Source organism: Hippopotamus amphibius, chromosome 10 (genome assembly GCF_030028045.1).
Source record: "Hippopotamus amphibius kiboko isolate mHipAmp2 chromosome 10, mHipAmp2.hap2, whole genome shotgun sequence".
Classification (NCBI taxonomy): Eukaryota; Metazoa; Chordata; class Mammalia; order Artiodactyla; family Hippopotamidae; genus Hippopotamus; species Hippopotamus amphibius.
Genome location: NC_080195.1, coordinates 79,289,277 through 79,312,074, shown reverse-complemented (window position 1 = coordinate 79,312,074; position 22,798 = coordinate 79,289,277). Strand labels below are relative to the sequence as shown.

Genomic DNA, 22,798 nt, shown 5'->3' with positions numbered 1-22,798 from the left:
CATTTTCAGTCAAATAAATGTATATTTGGTATTTATTCTATAAAAGAAAATAATTATAGGTATTAATAAATTTTTCTCTATATTCAGTATTATGTTTATGTTGTACTTACTATTTTACCCCTGGTAATCAATTTTTCTTATGTTTTTGGTATGAATCTAGTATACATAATTTGCATTGCACATAACATCGGTATTCTGTACAAGAACAAAGATTTAAAGATTTTAATCTTTAGGAAGACAGATCACATATCATATAACAACTAGTGAGGTGTTTTAGAGGAACACTTACACATCAATTTTCAAAATGATCTAGAATTTAAGAAGAAATCTGATAAGAACACTGATGCATTTTCCTATTAGCACAATAGAGATTAAAAAATGAGATGCAAATTAAGGCAAAACAGGTTTATATCAAATCTGTTTTCTCAGCCTAATATGTACCTTTTTACAAATCACAGGTTATTTACTAATTGTCATATAATCCAATCACAACCAGGAAAAATGACAAAGCAAACCAGGAGTTAAAGAAAGCAAGTTATCCAGAGTGAAATGTTTTAGCCCAAAACAGAACAAAATATGAATTTTTCAACAAAAAACAGTGCAGAAGACTGCAAATAATAAAATAGTTTATTTGAGGTCTTAAGAATTGCAATTCAGAAGACATAGATTCTGGTTAAAACAAAAGAGTGTTCAGGGGAAGAGAAAGAGTCAGAGGCTTATAAAGACAAAAAGTCAGGAGGCTGTTAAAAGTTGCCTGGTGAGAATTGTGATTGACTCTGATGCGAATCAGGAAATATTTGTCCTTAAGGAATCATATGTTATTTTAGGGTAGTTCAATAAGTAGATGGGTTGCCAAAAGTTATTTTAGGGTATGGGCCCAATAATTATCTTGAGTTTCTGGCAGATGGTCCAGGTGTTTTAAGTAGGACACTAAGAGATCAAAAGGTTAAATTCCATTCAGGTTGAGTTGTGCATGTCACACTTTGTAATAGCCTCCTGGCTCCATTTTACGGATCTCTTTTAACAATACAAACTCCATTTTGATTTTCCTTTCATAAATCTTGGGGAAAAGAATATGATCTACAATGATAGCAATTTTATATGATTTGTCCTAATGCCTAGTAGATGTTAATTATACAATATTTGTCTCTCTCCTGCCATCTGTGCTATAGAAAGCCATCTAATTAATCATCAAGGTCTGTGTTTCTGTTCAGATATAATGCCTAAGTTGTCATACTCTAGGGCAGAAAAAGCTGTGTGGTGCAGTAGAAAGAGAAATAGAAGTAGCTGTGAATTATAAATCTGTAGATATCTGTGGCCTGAGTCATCTTGAGCAAGTCACATAACCACACCAAAAAAATTTTTTAATTAATAAACTTTTTTTAGAGAGTTTTGTGTTCACAGTGAAACTGTGTAGAAAGTACAGAGTCCCACATACCCTTCATCCCCACTCATGTACAACCTCCCCCACTATTGACATCCCTCACAACAGTGGTACATTTATTACAATGAACCTATATGGACCTATCATTTTCACCCCAAAGTCCATAGTTTACCAATATAAATATATCAAGTATTTTTTATTCTCTAAAATTGGAAAATAAAACCTTGTAAACAAATTGTTTTAGATATGAAAGGAAATATAAATGCAATTTCTGCCTCCAAATAATTTCATAATAAATAATAGCCATGAGGATGATGGTACATTATTACTGTGTCAAAAAATTACAAACAGTGTATCTCACCAAGTTTTAAACTCAGAAGTCTTAATTACATATTTAATACACATGCTAATATTGGGCTACTATAGCAACCCTGAGAACTGAATTATCTCAAATTTCTTCCAGGCTCTGAAATTCAAGGTTCTAAGTTGAATAAACACATTCTAGGACAATGGTCTGTGACTTTCTGAAGCATGTTTAAACTGCAAAGGAATCCAGACTAAAATCATGGCAAAACTGTCAGGGCAACGTGGCTATTTTAGTTGAGGTCAAATAATAATGAGCTATAGAGAAGATGGACAGAGGCATGAACACTTGTCTGGGATAAAATGTAATATAGCTAGAAATGGGAAAGTCCTGAGACACAGGAGTAGCCCCTTCACACTGTTAAGGTAGAAAAAATGTTAGAAAAATTGGAAAGGACTGGAAGGGGTAGAGAATGAGTTCTGGTTCCACAAATGTGGAAGAGGCTACACTGTAAAGGAGTTCAGCTGGGATGAAAGAGATTAACCAGTTAGCTAGTTTTGACAGAAAGCCAAAGCAGGAGATCTGGAAGGTTTTAAAAAACCAAAACTAAGTGAATAATGTAATATGGTTCATGAGTGGTTGAGAATGCAGAGTCTGTGATGTCTAAGGCCTCATTTTGGCATAGGTTTCCAAGTTCATTCATGCTTGTCTTATTTAAACCACACAACTAACCTGCTGTAAAAGGTTTGCAAAGACTTATAATTGTTTTCATTTTGTAGACAAGGACAGTAAGTCTCGTGGTAGTTATATGGCCTTTTCTAGTCATGTGGTTGATAAATGGTAGAATTGGGATTACAAAGACATTTTTTAAAAATGTTATGTTTTCTTATTTACATAGTGTTTTCAGTTCTCCTATCATACTGACTTTTCACAATAACTCAGTGAAGTTGGCAAGAATGAGAAAGTTCTTACAAACTTTTAGGAATGTTTGTATTTTAACTAAATAATTATAAAAGATTACCAGTTATGAATCAAACCTCTATTAGCATATCTAAATATTATCTAAAGAATTTCTAAATATATCTAAATAGTTCTGCCTATATCTTATGATAATATGCATAATCATTCCATTATTAAATATATTTGTTTTTAAAAAGCTAATTACATTATAGTCTTAATTTGATATATTTGAGATGATTAAGACTGCAGGTTATGATTGCAAAGCAATAGCAATGCAAATGTAATACCAATGTAATAGAATACAATGCACAGCCTTAGAGGGTAAGTAGAATAAGCAGGAAGTTCAAAGAGAACACTCCCCCAAGTATGTCTTTCTTGCTAAATACTGTACTTAATATGTCACCAAAACAATTGATGGAAGAAACATAATGAGGGACCTATATTCTCACAGTCAGTCCTTGGATGATGAAGGCTACAGAGCAATTAGATTGTTTTTTTTTTCCCACCCTTGTGTTCTGATATCTAGAGAGATATAAAGTTGTCTCAATTAATTAACTAAAAATTAAAGGCATCATAGTCAGTTTTTTTCTAAAAATGTTTTCAAAAGGATAATATTGGGAAATTAGCACTAAGTTTCCATAATTTTAAAAAATATATCCATGTGCAGTCCTTTTCACATGAGTTTCTTTTCTGAGGCCCATATGGTCTTTTGCTTCCATCTCATGGCTTCAAAATTTAATCACACGTTGACTCTCTGGAAACACACAAGTGGTTATCTTGGAAATGAGACCGAATATATTTGGTTTTGTTTTTGAAACAAGAAGCTGACTCTCAGTAATCTCCACTGCTGTTATTTAGGCTGGGCATCTGTGGTGTGTTGGGCACTCAATCATTTTCAATTAAATGAGCCTATATCTTGTGAAAGTCCCATAAGAGCTTGCAGAATCATGATTATAGATCCATAGAGGAAATGTACTTCTTGAACATTTCCAGGTAAGCAGTTTTCTTGCAACAAAAACCCAATTATTTTGAGGGATTATGTAAATGTTTGCTGGGAAACTCTAATACTAAAGTGTCTCAATGTGTTTAAGACACCATTGTGGAGTGATGCTGTCATATACTTGATTAGATTTTAAGATGTGCACTTTTAGGCTCATGGATTTTAAAATCTGTGTTTCTTTTTAATATATTAATTATAGATTACATCTAAGCATTCTACTCCTTATTTAAAGATCTGTAAACATTCCATTTGTATTTATCTAAAAACAGTCATCAAAATGGTAATTTCTAGGAAAAGTACAGAAAAAAAATCACTCTTAACATTGTAGAAGACCTGCAATATCATACTTAATCCTTGATTAAAGAACATATTAACCCATTGCTCAACAAGTACCATTCAGTAAGGTTTATTTTGCTCTTTGCAATTTTTTTCTGTATTACATGTCATAATGTTAGAGCTAATATCCTTCTGGTGATCACCCGTCAACTTACTGAGAAGTGCATCATTTTGTGCTTGTGGTAAATATTTTGACTATCATTTTTGCAAATATACAGAGAGAACAAACTATGAAAAAATAAAATTAATTCAGAATCACTAGATATTTGGTATTATTTCAATTAATATTGAAACAGAAAATTTGTATATCTTGGAAAGTCATTTATTCAATCTAAAGAAATTTTCTTGCATTATATGTGTTTTTACAAAGTATGGTATGCATTAATTCACTTTTCTGAATATAACGTCAATCATATAGGAACCCCTAAACTTCAAAGTTTGAAAAAGTTTTAAATAGCAGTGTCCCAAGTTATAGAAAATATGAACATTTACAAATGTCTCCAGTTAGAATGAGTAGAATCTGTCAGTGATTGTTGATGGCCTTAAAGCCCAACTCTTTCAAATTCAAAGTACCAGAAATATCTGGGCTGCTTCAAGAAAAGGAGAAAGAAAAGAGGCAGACAAAATAAAAAAAGGCAGGAGAAAAGAATAGCGACTCTTGTGACTTTTGACCAGCAGATTTCTCTAAAACAGTGAACTGTGATGGACTTCAGTGCCACCACTCAAAATTACAACTACAGAGATGAACTATACACAGAGGTGACCATAAAGAAGCAAGATTAAAAACATAATAGCTTTCCAGTATAGGGACAAAAAGACCTAGAGGCCAGAGGAGCTCTCACTGGGGGTCACAAATGCAGTGTTTTTCAAATTTCTGGTTGTGGCTTATTAATGAGTCATCAGATTAATTTAAAAAAACCCTTTCTAAAAAAACAAAAATAAAATGGAAAAAATAATAGAATAAGAAAGGAAGAAAAAGAAAAGAAAATGTTACAGTATATCAGAAAGAATAAGCTTTTATTTCCTGTGTGTATATGTTTCTGCATTGTATAAAGCCATAAAATAAATTTTTTCTTGTAGGTCACATATCCAAAGATTTGAAAATTGTTGCATTAACACCAACTGTGGTGAAGCTGGATCTTGGGGACATTCAGGAAAAGAAAATGCTAAATCCTAATCATTTCAGTTCCTCTAAAACTGTCACTACACAAAAATGTATGTTCATACTGAAGAGATCTTAGCTCCAAAAAAACAGTTGAATAACACTAAGTGTGTTCTATTAATAATGCAGAAAAGTTTGATCCTTTGAGAAGGATTTCATCCAAATGATTAAAATATACTTGTAAATGTTTTAATCTTCAATTTCAATTATCTTCAGCATTTACTTACATGGAGCATTTAATTCCCCAGCTACCAGATAAATGATGTGGGCTTTTACTTTTCCAAGACCATTGGTTTTAATATTAGAAAATATTGTACCATAATGTTTATTGCAGCACTCTTTACAATAGCCAGGACATGGAAGCAACCTAAATGCCCATCAACAAATGAATGGATACAGAAGATGTGGCATATATATACAATGGAATATTACTCAGCTATAAAAAGGGATGAGATGGAGCTATATGTCATGAGGTGGATAGAACTACAATCTGTCATACAGAGTGAAGTAAGTCAGGAAGAGAAAGACAAATATTGTATGCTAACTCACATATACGGAATCTAAAAATGGTACTGATGAACTCAGTGACAAGAACAGGGAAGCAGATACAGAGAATGGACTGGAGAACTCGAGGTATGGGAGGGGGTGGGGGGTGAAGGGGAAGCTGAGATGAAGCGAGAGAGTAGCACAGACATATATATACTACCAACTGTAAAATAGTCAGTGGGAAGTTGTTGTATAACAAAGGGAGTCCAACTCGAGGATGGAAGATGCCTTAGAGGACTGGGGCAGGGAGGGTGGGGGGGAATCGAGGTGGGGGGCGTCAAGGAAGGGAGGGAATATGGGGATATGTGTATAAAAACAGTTGATTGAACCTGGTGTACCCCCAAAAAAATAAAATAAAATAATAAAAAAAAAAAAAAAGAAAGAAAAGAAATAAGTCATGGAGCAGAAGCAGTTCTATACTAGTGACACAGTGTTTAACATAAATATTAGATCTTATAAGGTTAATTAGCACAATTTTATAGTAGTGAAAGTAATGGATTGAAAAGTAACTCTTACATGGAAAATAGGACCCTGTCATTGCAACATGCCCTTGAACTGAATGGTTTTCAGGTATCTGATTGATTAGGATGCTTGTAGATACATTTTATATGGTATCAAATTGTCCTTATAGTGTACACAGGTTAAGTGGCAGATTCTGAGAAACTCAGACTCATAAGTTATTGATTGGAAAAACATGAAAATGTTCCAAAGTCTATCTTAGTCAAAGAAGGTTTCAAGAAGTTATTGTTTCAAAGAAATTGAAAACAATATTTTCTTAAGAAATTTTTTTTAAAATATCATAGAGATTTTAAGCTTAATGTACACACACAGAGGGACTTATCGTTGCTTGGATGCAGGAACGAATGCTTGCTGAAGATTTCTTGATCTTTTAACCAGGAATTAATATTATGTGTTTACCAAAGGAAAAAAAAATGTTAAGTGTAGATAAGACATGGGTAATTGTTTTGCTTTAGCGCAAAGTCCTTGAGAGATTAGCTTAAGCATTTGTCACAATCTTGAGTATTTTTCCTTCAGTGCTAAAGTCTGTCACTCCTTCAGGATCATAGTAATCTTATCTTTTCTGGGAATAATCTTTTATTTCTTGTGCCACAAATTGGAATTATACAGTTTGTGATATGAATGTTTTGCTTCTCAAAAGTGTTAAAATAATTATCAATGAACACTACGTTATCAGTAAAAAGTGGTCCAGGATTTCACAGGCACTCTAAAAAATGGCATTATTTTCCAGTCGTCTAAAGAGCACTTACCTCTTGCATATAGGTTATTTTCTATTTTTACTACAAGCTTCTAAACTTGCAGGCAACAAGTACCTTAAAAAATCAGAATCAAGTAGCATATGGTCAGATTAATCAGAATAGAAGAAATCCATTTCTCATTTTCTATTGATATTTTAAATCTAATGAAGTTAACATTAATTTTATTGTCCCATCTAAATCTAATCTTTAATGAAATGAGACTCCTCCTATTTGACACTATACTAGTGCAATAGTTGATTTCAGGAATTTACATGAGTAGATAAGTTCAGAATCAGACTTCCACTTACAATTTAATGGAATAAGTAGGCTTGATTTCCACTTCAAACTGACTTCATTTATCACTGCATTAAACACCTTGACCCTATCAAGCAGAAGTACTGATGGTGATAGTTGAGTAGGGACTTTCATTGTTGAGTCTTTCAACAGGAATCATTGGGATTCTCAAACTGCAAATAGAAGAAAAAAACACCATTGCTTTTCATAAAAAGAATTTTTCAAGTATGGGAAATATGATGTCTATTCTGAGCAAAGACTAACCCTTAAGAATTATGAGGATATAGCAAAAGATTGAAGAACACATCCAGAAACCACTAAAATCAGAAGGGAGTGGAGACCAAAGAGGGAAAAAGCTAAGGAACCATTTCACTCTTTCTCTCTCTCACACACACACACAAATACACAAAGACATATTTATTAGATGAAATACAAATAACTGCAACAGGCTATAAACACAATGGAAAATTACGTATTTTAAAGAGAGGTAGTTAAAGAAATTTTCATCTGCACAATTTCTTCGTCTCTTTTTTTCTTTCTTTTCCTCTTCACTTACTGTATTATTCCAGCCCTAAATATTTGAAATATCAGGAAAGAGCCAGCTTAACAAATAATGATACCAACTGTATCAAAATATAGATTTTACAAAAATAAATTTTTAAATATTATGTTAAAGAGTTATGGGGGCAGAAATGTGTACACATAGTCATATATTTTAAACATTTATGAAAATACATGAGGCATATTTCCACATATCACAAAAAAAATTTTTTTAAAGTAGTGAAATACTCAAAGACACAATAATGAAATTTATTTTGCTTTAAAATTACCTTTCATTGCTCTTCTGTGCATTCTTGCATGATGACTTCAAGAACAGTATTTAAAAAACAAACCATTTACCATCTCCTCATTTTTTTTTTTTTTTTTAGTTCAGATATTCTGACAGAGAAGATTGGGTTCATCAGGGAAAATTTGGGTTCATCGAGGCTGAGAATTAACCAGTTAAGCACAGTGGATGGGAAAAGAAAAAAATATTGATTGCATAGTAATCCTGATTAAAGAGAGAAGGAAAGTTAGGAGGGGATTGAAGAGTAAAGGTAAATGATGGGTTCAGTAGTTAGGACTGGAGGTTTTGATGATAAGCTGAATAGTAAGCTGAAAAGATGAGAGGTTGTGATCAGAAAAATTGAAATATCGATATTTAAGGAAATGAAGTGATGATGACAAAGTTTAGTGTGTGATTATGACTGATTAGGGCTAACAAAATAATTGTTGAATATGAGAGGTTCGGGGCACTGAGAGGTCAAGGTATTGGATGGGTTATAAATGTAAATTTGTAGGTCATCAATGTTTAAAGAGATTCTTTTTTGTTCCTATGACATTAATTTCTTTTGACTTCTCTAAGACATTTGGACTTCATTGTCTTTCTTTTCTCATCTCCTAAATAAGAGTATTCCAAGATGTTTGGTAATCTGCTCTTTTGTTTTCTCTCTTAAACTTGAACACTTGCTTGACTCCAAACTCTCTGTAAAAAATTCCAGTCCTGCCTTCTCCAATTTCTAATTTGTCATCCCTTATTGCTAGATGGAGATAATTCTTTACTTTCTTCTAGCACTTGAATTTAGAGTTTCTCAAACTGAAATCATCAACTTTTCCTTTCCACTGTATCTCAGTTTGTTTCCACCCTGGTTTATGTTTTGTTTATTCATCATTTGGCTGGTTAGTTGGTTGGTCTTGCATTGTTATTTTTTCCTATTTAGGACTAGGATTGTTCTCATACAGACTAGACTCCATAAAGACAGTTTCTCCTCTCTTTTCATTAACACCATACATTTTCTGGCTCCAGAAAATTATGTTTACTTTCCTAAGAGCTCTTCTATTGTATTCTATTATTCTGTGCTTTCCTTTATTATTATTCCAACTTCATGTAAATCTTTGTTTTCTCTTTTCAGAGCTCTATGTACGGTGTCTTCATTGAATTTTTCTTTTTCAGATATTTCATATTGGTATACTTAAAGGAAACTTCACTCAGAAACATTTACTTCTCAAAAGACTTAGCAAAGCATTTTTATTTTTCATGAAAGTCTGGATTTTTGCACCTGATACTCAAGGCGAGGGTTGAGTCCCAGGCTAAAACATGTGCAAGTTTAAATGTTCAGGTTTGTGTTTTCACCTCCCCCCCAACATCTCTATTCCAAACTTTCCCATTTCTTTGCTTTTGTTCACCCTCCCCTTTATGACCAGAATGTTCCCTACCACATTTTATTCTATATTCCATATTAACAGCATCATCAGTCTTCTGGTCTAATAGTAAAATAATACTTTTTCATGTGCAGCTTTATACCCTATAAACTTTGTCTTGGACTAAGCTTCTTATGAACACATTTGGTCCTATTCCTTAATATCAACTTACATGTTGACTTTTGATTTTATTACTCCCAACTCAGTTATCACATCAAGTACTTTTAACTTTACCCTTTCTTAATTTGTTACCTTAGCCAATAATGATATCACCTATTAACCTTATATTCCTTCCTGGCATTCACCATATTTAAATTCATCTATTCAACAATATGGCCTCTGGAAAGCAGCATTCTGACTCCAGGATTCCAACTGCTTTTGAGTTGGCATCTTCCATTTCTACCACTCAAAATCCTATCACAATTAGAGACAAGAGTGAAAAGTTATATCTTTCATAAAGCCTATTACAATGTTCCTAATATAGATATGATGAATCTTTATGATGTTTTATAACTTTTTTATGCCACTTACCATGTCTTGCCAAATGTTATGTTTGACTACATATATCTTATATAAACTACTAAAATATAATATCACAGAGAACAGCTATTATTTTATTTTCCTTATATCCCTCATAATTCTTGGTTCAAAGCTTGCACTGATTTGTTTATAGATACTTGTTAGATAATAATCGTGTAACCTTATGAAGTATCTAGTCAAGAATATATAGACATACTTTAATTAACAACAACAAAAATGTTCATTGATCTCTTATGTCTTAAGATGTAAGTATAAGAGGAGGACATTTTCTGGTAATTAAACCCATTGAGACTGATTGAAGATTACTCTACTGTAAATGTTTCTGAAGTTTTGTTTTCCCTTAAGCAAAACTATATCTATAAAGACAGACACATAAATGTTTCATTGATTATGCTTTAAAATGAACCTCAATTGTGATAAGTAAAACATTTGAAGTTAACTTGGCTAATAGTAAAAGTTATTTGATGTTTTAAGAATTGCTCCAATGAAAACCATAAAATCAATATCAGGAATAAAAGGAAAACAAATTTCATTATAATTAAGTTGCACAACAATCAAATCTGAGGAAAAATCACAGCTTGATGTATTCTCCAAGGGCCTAAATCAATATTTTTACAATAATTAAGAATATACCTTTCAGTATATATAGAAAGTTACTTGCAAACTATGTTCACAAATGTCTTGTTTGATCCTCAGTAACAAAATAACCTTTTGGTTATCTTTAAATTTGAAATCATCAACATAATAAACAACTCCACAAGTAATCCCTTTCAGTCTCTTTCTGTTTATCTACCACATCCATTGCTTCCAACTGAGACTCATTACAAAATTATATTTTGAATTGGTTTCACAACTTTAATAAAGGCTACTCCTTGAACTTCCTTTGTATTTGTATTTTAAATTTTAAAAAGGGAGCAAGCAAGCTCAGCTTCTGTTTTCCTATTTTCTTTCTTTCTTCTTCACTTGGTTGACAAAGTTTGGACTGCAGTTTATGGATGCAATATCCATCTACCCAATGGAGATTATTTAGGCTAGATTTCTCTCAGAATCCTCCCTGTGGGAACCCAATAAAATTAAAATTCTGCACTTGAAACCAATTTCAAACCCACTTCTCAATTAATTTGCATTTAAGTTCTCTCCCTGTTTCTGTAAAAATTTGATAGCATAAATGCTGAGGTTTTATGTACAGACTCTGCAGTATAATTTCTTGATTTAAAAGTTTGCTTAAAGCAGAAAAAGCACTCAAGATGTTTACATAACTCCCACCATGTTCTTTCACTTTAGAAGAGAAAATATTATAAGAATAGAGGGGAATTGGGCTTTAAAAAAATCTCCTGAATATTGAAGCTTCAATCACATCTACTGCCACCTATGGAATATCTAAACTGAAATAAATTCAGTAGTCATCTTTATGTGCCAATATAAGTGCATAAGGCCCCAAGTTATTAAATATAAGTTCATGCTTTGTCTTATATTAAAGGAAATGTAAGCTATATGTAATTATAGTATGTGATTTCTTTTTCCTTTGAGCCAGAACAAGATGTTTACTTGAATACTGTTACAGTGACTTATTTTTCTTTTTTATCTAGAAAAAGTAAGTTAATTTTCACAGGATTAATTTTAGAATTAAAACCCAACATGTACTGTGTTTTGTGAAGGAAAACACATTACAGCACTCAAGGGGGAATATAGCCATTTGGGAAAAGGAAGCTACTGGAGAGTGTACCTATTTCAAAATTTTGAAGACCTTTTACTCTTGTCCACTTTTGTAAGGATACTATGAGATTCTTTCCTTAGGAAATCTGTATTGGGGAACTGATATTTCTATAGCTGAACTGCTTATTCATTATTCTTCTCAAGCATGAGCCTAAAAGGAAAAATGGGAGCTATTAAGGCAAAGCTCATCAATAGTCTCATCAATAGGTATTCTCATCAATACCTAGGGAGTGAATGATTTCATACACAGTTGTAAGAATTAAAGGGATTGTTACTGTGGCATAACTTTATGAAATAAATGCCACAACAACTAACTCAAGAGTTTCAGTGGATATAAGTAATCATGTTTATATCTAGTTGAACTATTAAATAAACTGGTAGTCTGAAAAAGTTGCAGCAATTCCTTCCAACACTACTTTGTAAATAAGGAATTGTTGAAGATATCAGAGATTCTCCTATTGGATATCTACAAAACAAAACAATGTGTTAATAAATTTTTTTTAAAAGTCTGGTAAGATCAGAGGGCAGATAGCCGAGGCAAGAAGAACTACAGTCCTGCAGCCTGTGGAACAAAAACCACAATCAGAGAAAGATAGACAAAATTAAAAGGCAGAGGACTACATACCAGATGAAGGAACAAGGTAAAACCCCAGAAAAACAACTAAATGAAGTGGAGATAGGCAACCTTCCAGAAAAAGCATCCAGAATAATGATAATGAAGATGATCCAGGACCTCAGAAGAAGAATGGAGGCAAAGATCAAGAGGATGCAAGAAATGTTTAACAAAGATCTAGAAGAATTAAAGAACAAACAGAGATAAACAATACAATAACTGAAATGGAAAATACACTAGAAGGAATCAATGGCAGAATAACTGAGGTAGAAGAACAGACAAGTGACCTGGAAGACAGAAGGGTGGAAATCACTGCCACAGAACAGAATAAAAGAATAAAGAGAAATGACAACAGCCTAAGAGACCTCTGGGATAACATTAACTGCACCAGCCTTCACATTATAGGGGTCCCAGTAGGAGAAGAGAGAGAGAGAAAGGACCTGAGAAAATATTTGAAGAGATTATAGTCAAAAACTTCCCTAACATGGGAAGAGAAATAGCCACCCAAGTCCAGGAAGTGCAGAGAGTCCCAGGCAAAATAAACCCAAGAAAAACATACTGAGACACATAGTAATCAAATTGACAAAAATTAAAGACAAACAAAAGTTATTTAAGGCCAGAAGGGAAAAATGACAAATAATATACAAGGGAATTTCCATAAGGTTAACAGCTTATTTCTCAGCAGAAACTCTGCAAGCCAGAAGGGAGTGGCACAATATATTTTAAGTGATGAAAGGGAAGAACCTACAACCAAGAATACTCTGCCCAGCAAGGATCTCATTCAGATTCAATGGAGGAATCGAACACTTTACAGACAAGCAAAAGCTAAGAGAACTCAGCACCAGCAAGCTAGCTCTATAACAAATGCTAAAGGAACTTCTCTAAGTGGGGAACACAAGAGAAGAAAATGATGTACAAAAATAAACCCAAAACAATTAAGAAAATGGTAATAAGAACATACATATCGATAATTACCTTAAATGTGAATGGATTAAATGTTCCAACCAAAAGACACAGATTGGCTGAATGCATACAAAAACATGACCCATATACATGCTGTCTACAAGAGGCCCACTTCAAACCTAGGCACACATACAGACTGAAAGTGAGGGAAAGGAAAAAGATATTCCATGCAAATGTAAATCAAAAGAAATCTAGAGTAGCAATACTCATATCAGACAAAATAGACTTTAAAATAAAGACTGGTACAAGAGACAAGGAAAAATACTACATAATGATCAAGGGGTCAATCCAAGAAGAAGATGTAACAATTGTAAATATTTATGCACCCAATATAGAAACACCTCAATACATAAGGTAAATGCTAACAGCGATACAAAGGGAAATCAACAGTAACACAATAACAGAAGGGTACTTTAACACCCCACTTACACAAATGGACAGATAATCCAAACAGAAAATAAATAAGGAAACACAAGCTTTAAATGAGACATTAGACCAGGTGGACTTAATTGATATTTATAGGACATTCCATCCAAAAACAACAGAATACACTTTCTTCTTAAGTGCACATGAAACATTCTCCGAGATAGATCATTTCTTAGGTCACGAAACAAGCCTTGGTAAATTTAAGAAAATTGAAACCATATTAAGCATTTTTTCCAACCATAATGCTATGAGACTAGAAATAAATTAAGGGGAAAAAAAAAACCCACAAACACATGGAGGCTAAATAATATGCTACTAAATAACTAAGAAATCACTGAAGAAATCAGAGGAAATCAAAAAATAGCTAGAGAAAAATGACAATGAAAACACAATGATCCAAATCCTATGAGATCCAGAAAAGGCAGTTCTAAGAGAGAAGTGTACAGCAATATAATCCTACCTCAAGAAACAAGAAAAATCTCAAATAAACCCTAACCTAACACATAAAGGAACTGAAAAAGAAAAACAAACAAAACCCAAAGTTAGTAGAAGTAAAGAAATCATAAAGATCAGAGCAGAAATAAATGAAATAGAAACAAAGAAAAGAATAACAAAGATCAATAAAACTAAAAGCTGGTTCTTTGAGAAGATAAACAAAATTGATAAACCTTTAGCCAGACTCATCAAGAAAAAGAGGGAGAGAACTCAATTCAATAAAATTAGAAATGAAAAAGGAGAAGTTACAATGGACACCATAGAAATACCAAGCATCATAAGAGACTACTACAAGCAACTATATGCCAATAAAATGGAAAGCCTGGGAGAAATGGACAAATTCTTAGAAAAGTATAACCTTCCAAGACTGAATCAGGGAGAAATATAAAATATGAACAGACCAATCACAAGTAATGAAATTGAAACTGTGATTTTAAACCTTCCAACAAACAAAAGTCCAGGACCAGATGGTTTCACAGATGAATTCTATCAAACATTAAGAGAAAAGTTAACACCCATCCTTCTCAAACTCTTCCAAAAAATTGCAGAGGAAGGAACACTCCCAAACTCACTCTACGAGGCCACCATCACCCTGATACCAAAAAAAGACAAAGATATTACCAAAAAAGAAAACTACAGACCAATATCACTGATGAACATAGATGCAAAAATCCTCAAGAAAATACTAGCAAACAGAATCCAACAACACATTAAAAGGATCATACACCATGATCAAGTGGGATTTATCCCAGGGATGCAAGGATTCTTCAATATATGCGAATCAGTCAATATGATACACCATATTCACAAATTAAAGAATAAAAACCATATGATCATCTCAGTAGATGCAGAAAAAGTTTTTGACAAAATTCAATACCAATTTATGATAAAAAAACTCTCCAGAAAGTGGGTATAGATGGAACCTACCACAACATAATAAAGGCCATATATGACAAACCCACAGCAGACATTATTCTCAATGGTGAAAAACTGAAAGTACTTCCTCTAAGATCAGGAGCAAGACTGTGATGTCCACTCTTGCCACTATTATTGAATATAGTTTTGGAAGTCCTAGCCACAGATATCAGAGAAGGAAAAGAAATAAAAGGAATCCAAATTGGAAAAGAAGTAAAACTGTCACTGTTTGCAGATGACATGATACTATACATAGATAATCCTAAAGATGCCACCAGAAAACTTCTTGAGCTAATCAATGAATTTGGTAAAGTTGTGGATACAAAATTAATGCACAGAAATCTCTTGCATTCCTATATACTAACAACGAAAGATCAGAAAGAGAGGTTAAGGAAACAATCGCATTCACCACTGCAACAAAAAGAATAAAATACCTAGGTATAAAGCTACCTAAAGAGATGAAAGACCTATATTCAGAAAAGTATAAGATACTGATGAAAGAAATCAAAGATGACACAAACAGATGGAGAGATATACCATGTTCTTGGATTGGAAGAGTAAATATTGTGAAAATCACTATACTACCCAAAGCAATCTACAGATTCAATGCAATCCCTATCAAATTATCAGTGGCATTTTTTACTGAACTAGAACCAAAAAATCTTAAAATTTGTATGGAGACACAAAAGACTCCAAATAGCAAAAGCAATCTTGAGGGGGAAAAAAAAAAAAAAAAAGCATACCTGTAGGAATCAAACTCCCTGACTTCAGACTATACTACAAAGCTACAGTAATCAAGACAATATGCTACTAGCACAAAAACAAAAATATAGATCAATGAAACATGATAAAAAGCCCTGAGATAAACCCATGCACCTATGATCAACTAATCTATGGCAAAGGAGGCAATGCTATACAATGGAGAAAAGACAGTCTCTCCAAAAGTGGTGCTGGGAAAACTGGACAGCTGCATGTAAAAGAATGAAATTAGAATACTCTTTAACACCATACACATAAATAAACTCAAAATAGATGGAAAATCTAAATATAAGGCCAGACACTATAGAACTCTTAGAGGAAAACATAGGAAAAACACTGTTTGACATAAATGAGAGAAAGATCTTTTTTGACCCACCTCCTAGGGTAATGGAAATAAAACCAAAAATAAACAAGTGGGACCTAATGAAACTTAAAAGTTTTTGCACAGCAAGGGAAACTATAAATAAGACAAAAAGACAACCCTCAGAATGGGAGAAAGTGTTTACAAGTGAATCAATGGACAAAGGATTAATCTCCAATATTTATAAACAGCTCATGCAGTTCAATATCAAACAAACGACCTAATCAAAAAATGGGCAGAAGACCTAAATAGGCATTTCTCCAAAGAAGACATACAGATGACAAAGAGGCACATGAAAAGCTGCTCAATATCACTAATTATTAGAGAAATGCAAATCAAAATTACAATGAGGTATCAGCTCATACCAATTAGAATGGGCATCACCAGAAAATCTACATACAATAAATGCTGGAGAGGGTGTGGAGAAAAGAGAGCCCTCTTACACTGTTGGTGGGAATGTAACTGGATACAGCCACTATGGAGAATAGTATGGAGTTTCTTTAAAACTAAAATAAAATTTCCATATAACCCAGCAATCCCACTACTGGGCATATATACCCAGAGAAAACCATAACTCAAAAAGACACATGCACCCCAATGTTCATTGCAGGAGTATTTACAATAGCCAGGTCATGGAAGCAACCTTAATGTCCATTGATACAAGAATGTATAAAGAAGATGTGGTACACATATACAATGGAATATTACTCAGCCATAAAAAGGAATGCAGTTGGATTATTTGTGAAAGAGACATGGATGGACCTAGAGACTGTCATACAGAGTGAAGTAACTCATAAAAAATATCGTATATTAATGCACATATGTGGAATCTAGAAAAACAGTACAGATGAACTGGTTTGCAAGGTAGAAACAGAGACACAGATGTAGACAACAAACATATGGACACCAAGGAGGGGAAGGTGGGGATGGCTGGTGGGATGAATTGGGAGATTGGGATTGACACATATGCTAATATGTATAATATAGATCACTAATAACAGAAAAAAAAAAGTCAGTTAAGATAAAAACAACTTCACCAGGACATTAGAATACAAGAGAATAAATATAGAAGCATATTTAGCTCCTTTTTTCACTTTTATTTTCTTGTTTTTTTTTTTTTGCTTGCCCTAGGAAGAAACTGCCACATAAGTATCTTTAGGGGCATAAGAAAAAAAACATCTTTTTCAGTCTTATAACTTTGGTAGACAGAAACATAAATTTAATTTCATCTCATACAGAAGATTTTCTACTTTTAATTGAAAATTAATTGCTTTGAAAGGGGCAACTCTCTGGATTGACTATCTTAATATTCTTTCTGTGGAGTTACACAGTGTTATCTCATGCCTGATGCTATGTCACTGTCCTGTTATTCCTGGTGTCTGGCTCCTACTCTTTTTCAGCCTTATCACATAGAAACTGTAGACTGGAACCACTTTTTAAATGATCTCCTTTGGTTGCCTGAACAGCAGGGAAGATTTTTATTCGTTTGCAGCAAGAAACTCAATCATTTCTAGGTTCCAATTAGAGAAAGCCTAGGGGTCCTCTTTATTAAGATGAAACACAAATTGTATCAAGACTTGTTAAACCACTTAATATTTTTATAGTGATATTAAGAAGCTTGAACATTTTAAGTACTAATTCGAATATGTGTAGGCTATTTTTAATCGATGCATAAATTCTAACCTCCATTTTGTTAAAATTGCATCTTATGGTGCTAACTTTTTTTGTCACCTTCAAGATTTATCATACAGAGTATGATCAAGAATCCTGCAATGTTTGGTGTCAACAGTGACTTATACTGCTATAATCTCCTGTTAACCATTTTTGCAGGTGTTTGTTCATTATTTCCTAAAAGATAGAATTATTTTTTTAGAAAGAAAAGTTTTTAAATACTGGCAACTTGAATAATTTTTCTAGATCTTTAACTTCATTTCTGTATACAAAATTTGAAATATATATCTAAATTTAATTATGTATTTAATTAAAGCCATATGCTTTAAGATGTGACTTAAAGTTTGTGAACACTAACAGAGAAAAAATTATGACAGCTTGGATTTGAGGAGTATAATTTTATGTATGGAAATATATAGTATAAGCATATAATTACATTTGTGTTTTTAAAAATTCCAACTTAAACATCAAGAAAATATTGCCTCTTAATATAATAAAATACTTCTGTTGAGCAGTATTTTAAGGATGAATGTTCTAAAATTCAAATTATTCTTAATATAACTGTTATTTTAATGTTGGCCTTATGTGGCTTTGCAGAAAGGACACAGTTTCTAATTATTTCAGTTATATGCAGTTAGTCATAATTTTATTGTGCCAGCTTTTTTCTTCAAAGAATGTTAAGGGTGGTTCAAGCTTTTCCAGTCTATCAGTTTTAAAATAAGAATTTGTAAGTTCAAACAGCAGCAAGCAAATATGGAATATATGAAGAAAGTTGAGAAGTATCAGTGGTTTGACTTTTATTAAAGAAGCTATCAGAATGAGTTGTCTATATAACTGGATGATATAAATTATTGTATTCTAATGTTTTTAGATAACAAGCTTTAACTAAAAACTAAGCAGTTTTTTATTACACTGCTGATTTGCTTATTTAGATATGATTTACAACAGTTATTATTATTTGGTTCACAACTTTTATCTCTTTTACAAAATTTTGTCAGAAAAATATATATTCTTCACTTTAGAAAAGCTGTTGTAGGGCTTCCCTGGTGGTGCAGTGGTTAACAATCCGCCTACCAACACAGGGGACACAGGTTTGAGCCCTGGTCCTGGAAGATCCCGTATGCCGCAGAGCAAATAAGTCCATGTGCCACAACTACTGAGCCTGTGCTCTAGAGTCCATGAGCCACAACTTTTAGGCCCATGCACCACAACTACTGAAGCTCATGAGCCTAGACCCGTGCTCTGCAACAAGAGAAGACACCACAGTTAGAAGCCTGCACACTGCAATGAAGAGTAGCCCCTGCTCTCTGCAACTATAGAAATCTCATGTGCAGCAATGAAGACCCAATGCAGCCAATAAATTTAAAAATAAATAAATTAATTAAAAAATGTTTTTTTTTAAAAAAGAAAAGCTGTCGTAGTCAGAGGCACCACTTATCAAGACCTGTGTTCTAACTGTAGTCACAACAATAAAACATAAGTTCAGTGTTTTCACCAAAATAAATAGTTGAAGCTTTTTTGAATATAATTTCCAATGGTAAAATAAAATCATCTTTAAAATAAAAATTTTGACACAGAAGAACTAGGAAAATATTCATCATAGTAGAATGCAAGGGGTAATGGACAAAGCATTGACTATAGAGTCAGATAAGGGTTTGAATACATCTCTAATCTTCTATAGTACTATCTGCATTACATTTTTTTAAATGAAATCCACCACGTTCTTATGAGGATTATAGAAAATCTACTTAAAGTAACTAGGACATTATCAACACATAGTGATAGATATTAGTAACCATTCCTATCATTAATAATTATACAAGATTGAAATCTTTGAAAACAGAAATTGTTGATTCATTTATCCTTTCTTCTCTAAAAGCAGGTTTTGAGAATTCTTTGCAAGTATTTGATTAAAGGAGAACTGTCAATTTCTATTAGTTGTTTTTTTAGATTCCACATATAAGTAAAGTCTTATAGTATCTGTCTTTCTCTGTCTGACTTTTTCACTTAGCATAATGCCCTCAAGATCCATCCATGTTGTCACAGATGGCAAGATTTCCTTCTTTTTTTATGACTGAATAATATTCCATTACATTTGGAATTTATTTTCTTTGTCCATTTATTTTTCTATGGATGCTTAAGTTGTTTCCATGTCTCAGCTACTGTAAATAGTGCTAAAATGAATATGGGTGCAGATACCTTTTTGAAATAGTGATTTTTTTTCCTTTGGATATATACCCACAAGTAGAATCGCTGGACCATATGGTAGTTCTTTTTTTAATTTTTTGAGGAACCTCCATTCTGTTTTCCATAGTGGCTGCACCAATTTATAATCCCACCACCGGTGTAGGAGGGTTCCCTTTTCTCCACATCCTCCCCAACAGTTATTATTTCTTGTCTTTTTGGAGATAACCATTCTAACAGGTATAAGTGTTATCTCATTGTGGTTTAGATTTGCATTTCCCTGATTATTAGTGATGTTGCACATCTCTTTACGTATCAGTTGTCATTTGTATATCTTCTTTGGAAAAACATCTATTCAGATTATCTGTTTTTAATCAGGTTGTTTTTTTGCTATTGACTTGTATGAGTTCTTTATTTTGGATATTTACCCCTCATCTTATTTACCCAGACATAACATTTGCAAATAATTTCTCTCATTCCATAGGTTGCCTTTTCATTTTTTAAGTGGTTTCTTTTGCTGTGTTGAAACTTTTTAATTTGACGTGGTCCCACTTGTTTATTTTCAATTTTGTTGCCTTTGCTTTTGCTGTTAAATCCAAAAAAAACATCACCAAGACCAATGCCAAGGAGCTTCTTTCCTGTTTTAGGTTTTCAGGTCTTACAGTCAAGTTTTTAATCCATTTTGAGTTGATTTCTATATATGATGTAAAATAGGGGCCCAGGTTTCTTATTTTGCATATGGCTGTTTGGTTTTCCCTGCACCATTTTTTGAAGAGAACTTCCTTTCCCCATTGTAAATTCTTGCCTCCTTTGTCAAAAATTAATTGACCACATATGCATGGGTTTATTTTTGAACATTCTATTCTATTCCATTGATCTATGTGTCTGTATTTTTGCCAACATCATACTATTTTAATTACTATGTCTTTGCAATATCATTTGAAATCAGGAAGTTTGAAAACTCCAGCTTTTTCCTACTTTCTCAAGATGGCTTGCCTATTTAGGGCCTTTCGTTGTTCCATACAAATTTTAGGATTGTTTGTTCTTTTTATGTAAAAAATGCTATTGGAATTTTGATAGGGATTGCATTGAATTTGTAGATTACTTTGAGTAGTATAGACATTTAACACTAATTCTTTCAATCCATGAGCAAAGACTTTCCATTTATTTGTCCTCTTTAGTTTCTTTCACTAATGTCTTATAGTTTTCATTGTACAGATCTTTCATCTCCTTGGTTACATTTTTTTCCTAAGTATTTTATACTTTTTGATGCAGTTGTAAAATAGAATTTCTTAATTTATGTTTCTGATATTTCATTGTTAGTGTATAGAAATTCAATTGACTTTTGTCTGTTGATTTTGTATGTTGTAACTTTACTGAATTTATTTATTAGTTTTAACAGTTTTTTAGTTGAATTTTTAGGATTTTCTATATATGCTATCATATCATCTGCAAATAAAGACAGTTTTACTTCTTCCTTTCCAGTTTATTTACCTGTTATTTATTTTCCTGTTTAATTGCTCTGGCTAGGACTTCCAGTTCAGTGTTGAATAAAAGTGGCCAGAAGAAGGGGTGGAGGGTAGGACAACTGGGTGAAGTTGGTCAAAAGTTACAAAATTCCAGTTATAAGATAAATAAGTTCTGAGAATATAATGTATAGTATGCCAACTATAGTTAATACTGGATTGTATATTTTAAAGTTGTTAAGAGAGTAGATCTTAAAAGTTCTCATCACAAGAAAAAAATTATAACTATGTGAGGTGATGGATGTTAACTAAACTTATTCTGGTAATCATGTTGCAACATTTACATAAATCAAATCATTATGCTCTGCACCTTAAACTAGTGCAGTGTTATGTGCACTACGGTTACAATTACATCTCAATAAAACTAAGGGGAAAAATACGGAGAACTTTAAGAGAAAATAAAAAACCTCTAGGGCGATGGTAAAGTAGGAAAGGTAAAGGGTAGAAGTTTCAGATGGTTTCAGGCAAAGCTGTGCTTCAATGGTGGCCCAAAATGCAAAGGTATAATTCCATGTGTCTCTGTGGAAGGCTTTTCCAATAGCCCAAAGGCAGTCCTCCAGAGACCAGCAGATATGAGCCATTTAGCCACAGAATCTGGGCCACAGGACGTGCTATCTATCAGTGATTACTATAGTAACTTAGTTCCTTAATACATGTCTGCTTAGTTAAGGAGAATATAATAAAATTACAATTACCATACCTCCAAATCTTCTGAGTGAGTGAATTACGATTCTTTTGGTACCTTATAGAAGTTATCACATAGTTATCCATGAAATGGGTGTTAAATATTTATAAATTGCTGATTTACTTAATTCACAGAATATGTAACGTTTCATATATTTTTTTGTCTATATGCATGTTTAAATCCGATAGGCCAGAACCTGTTTTGTGGACAAAGGATGGTGGAGAATTACCGGATCCTGACCGAATGGTTGTGAGTGGTAGGGAGCTAAACATTCTTTTCCTCAACAAAACGGATAATGGTACATATCGATGTGAAGCCACAAATACCATTGGCCAAAGCAGCGCAGAGTATGTTCTCATTGTACATGGTGAGTACCTTTTTGACATCATTATACATGCAAGAATGAGTGACCTGGAAAATCTGCATAAATGTATCAAAATCTTTAGAATAATAAACAAATT

General features: G+C 32.9%; 1 protein-coding gene across 1 annotated transcript in view; it reads left to right on the top strand.

The window, feature by feature from the left end:
• Positions 1 to 22,798, top strand: part of CADM2 (cell adhesion molecule 2) — a 248,822-nt gene that overhangs the window by 135,945 nt on the left and 90,079 nt on the right. The window contains exon 7 of the mRNA XM_057697218.1: positions 22,526 to 22,704. Within this exon, the coding sequence (XP_057553201.1) occupies positions 22,526 to 22,704 (179 nt within the window). The remainder of the gene's footprint in view (positions 1 to 22,525; positions 22,705 to 22,798) is intronic.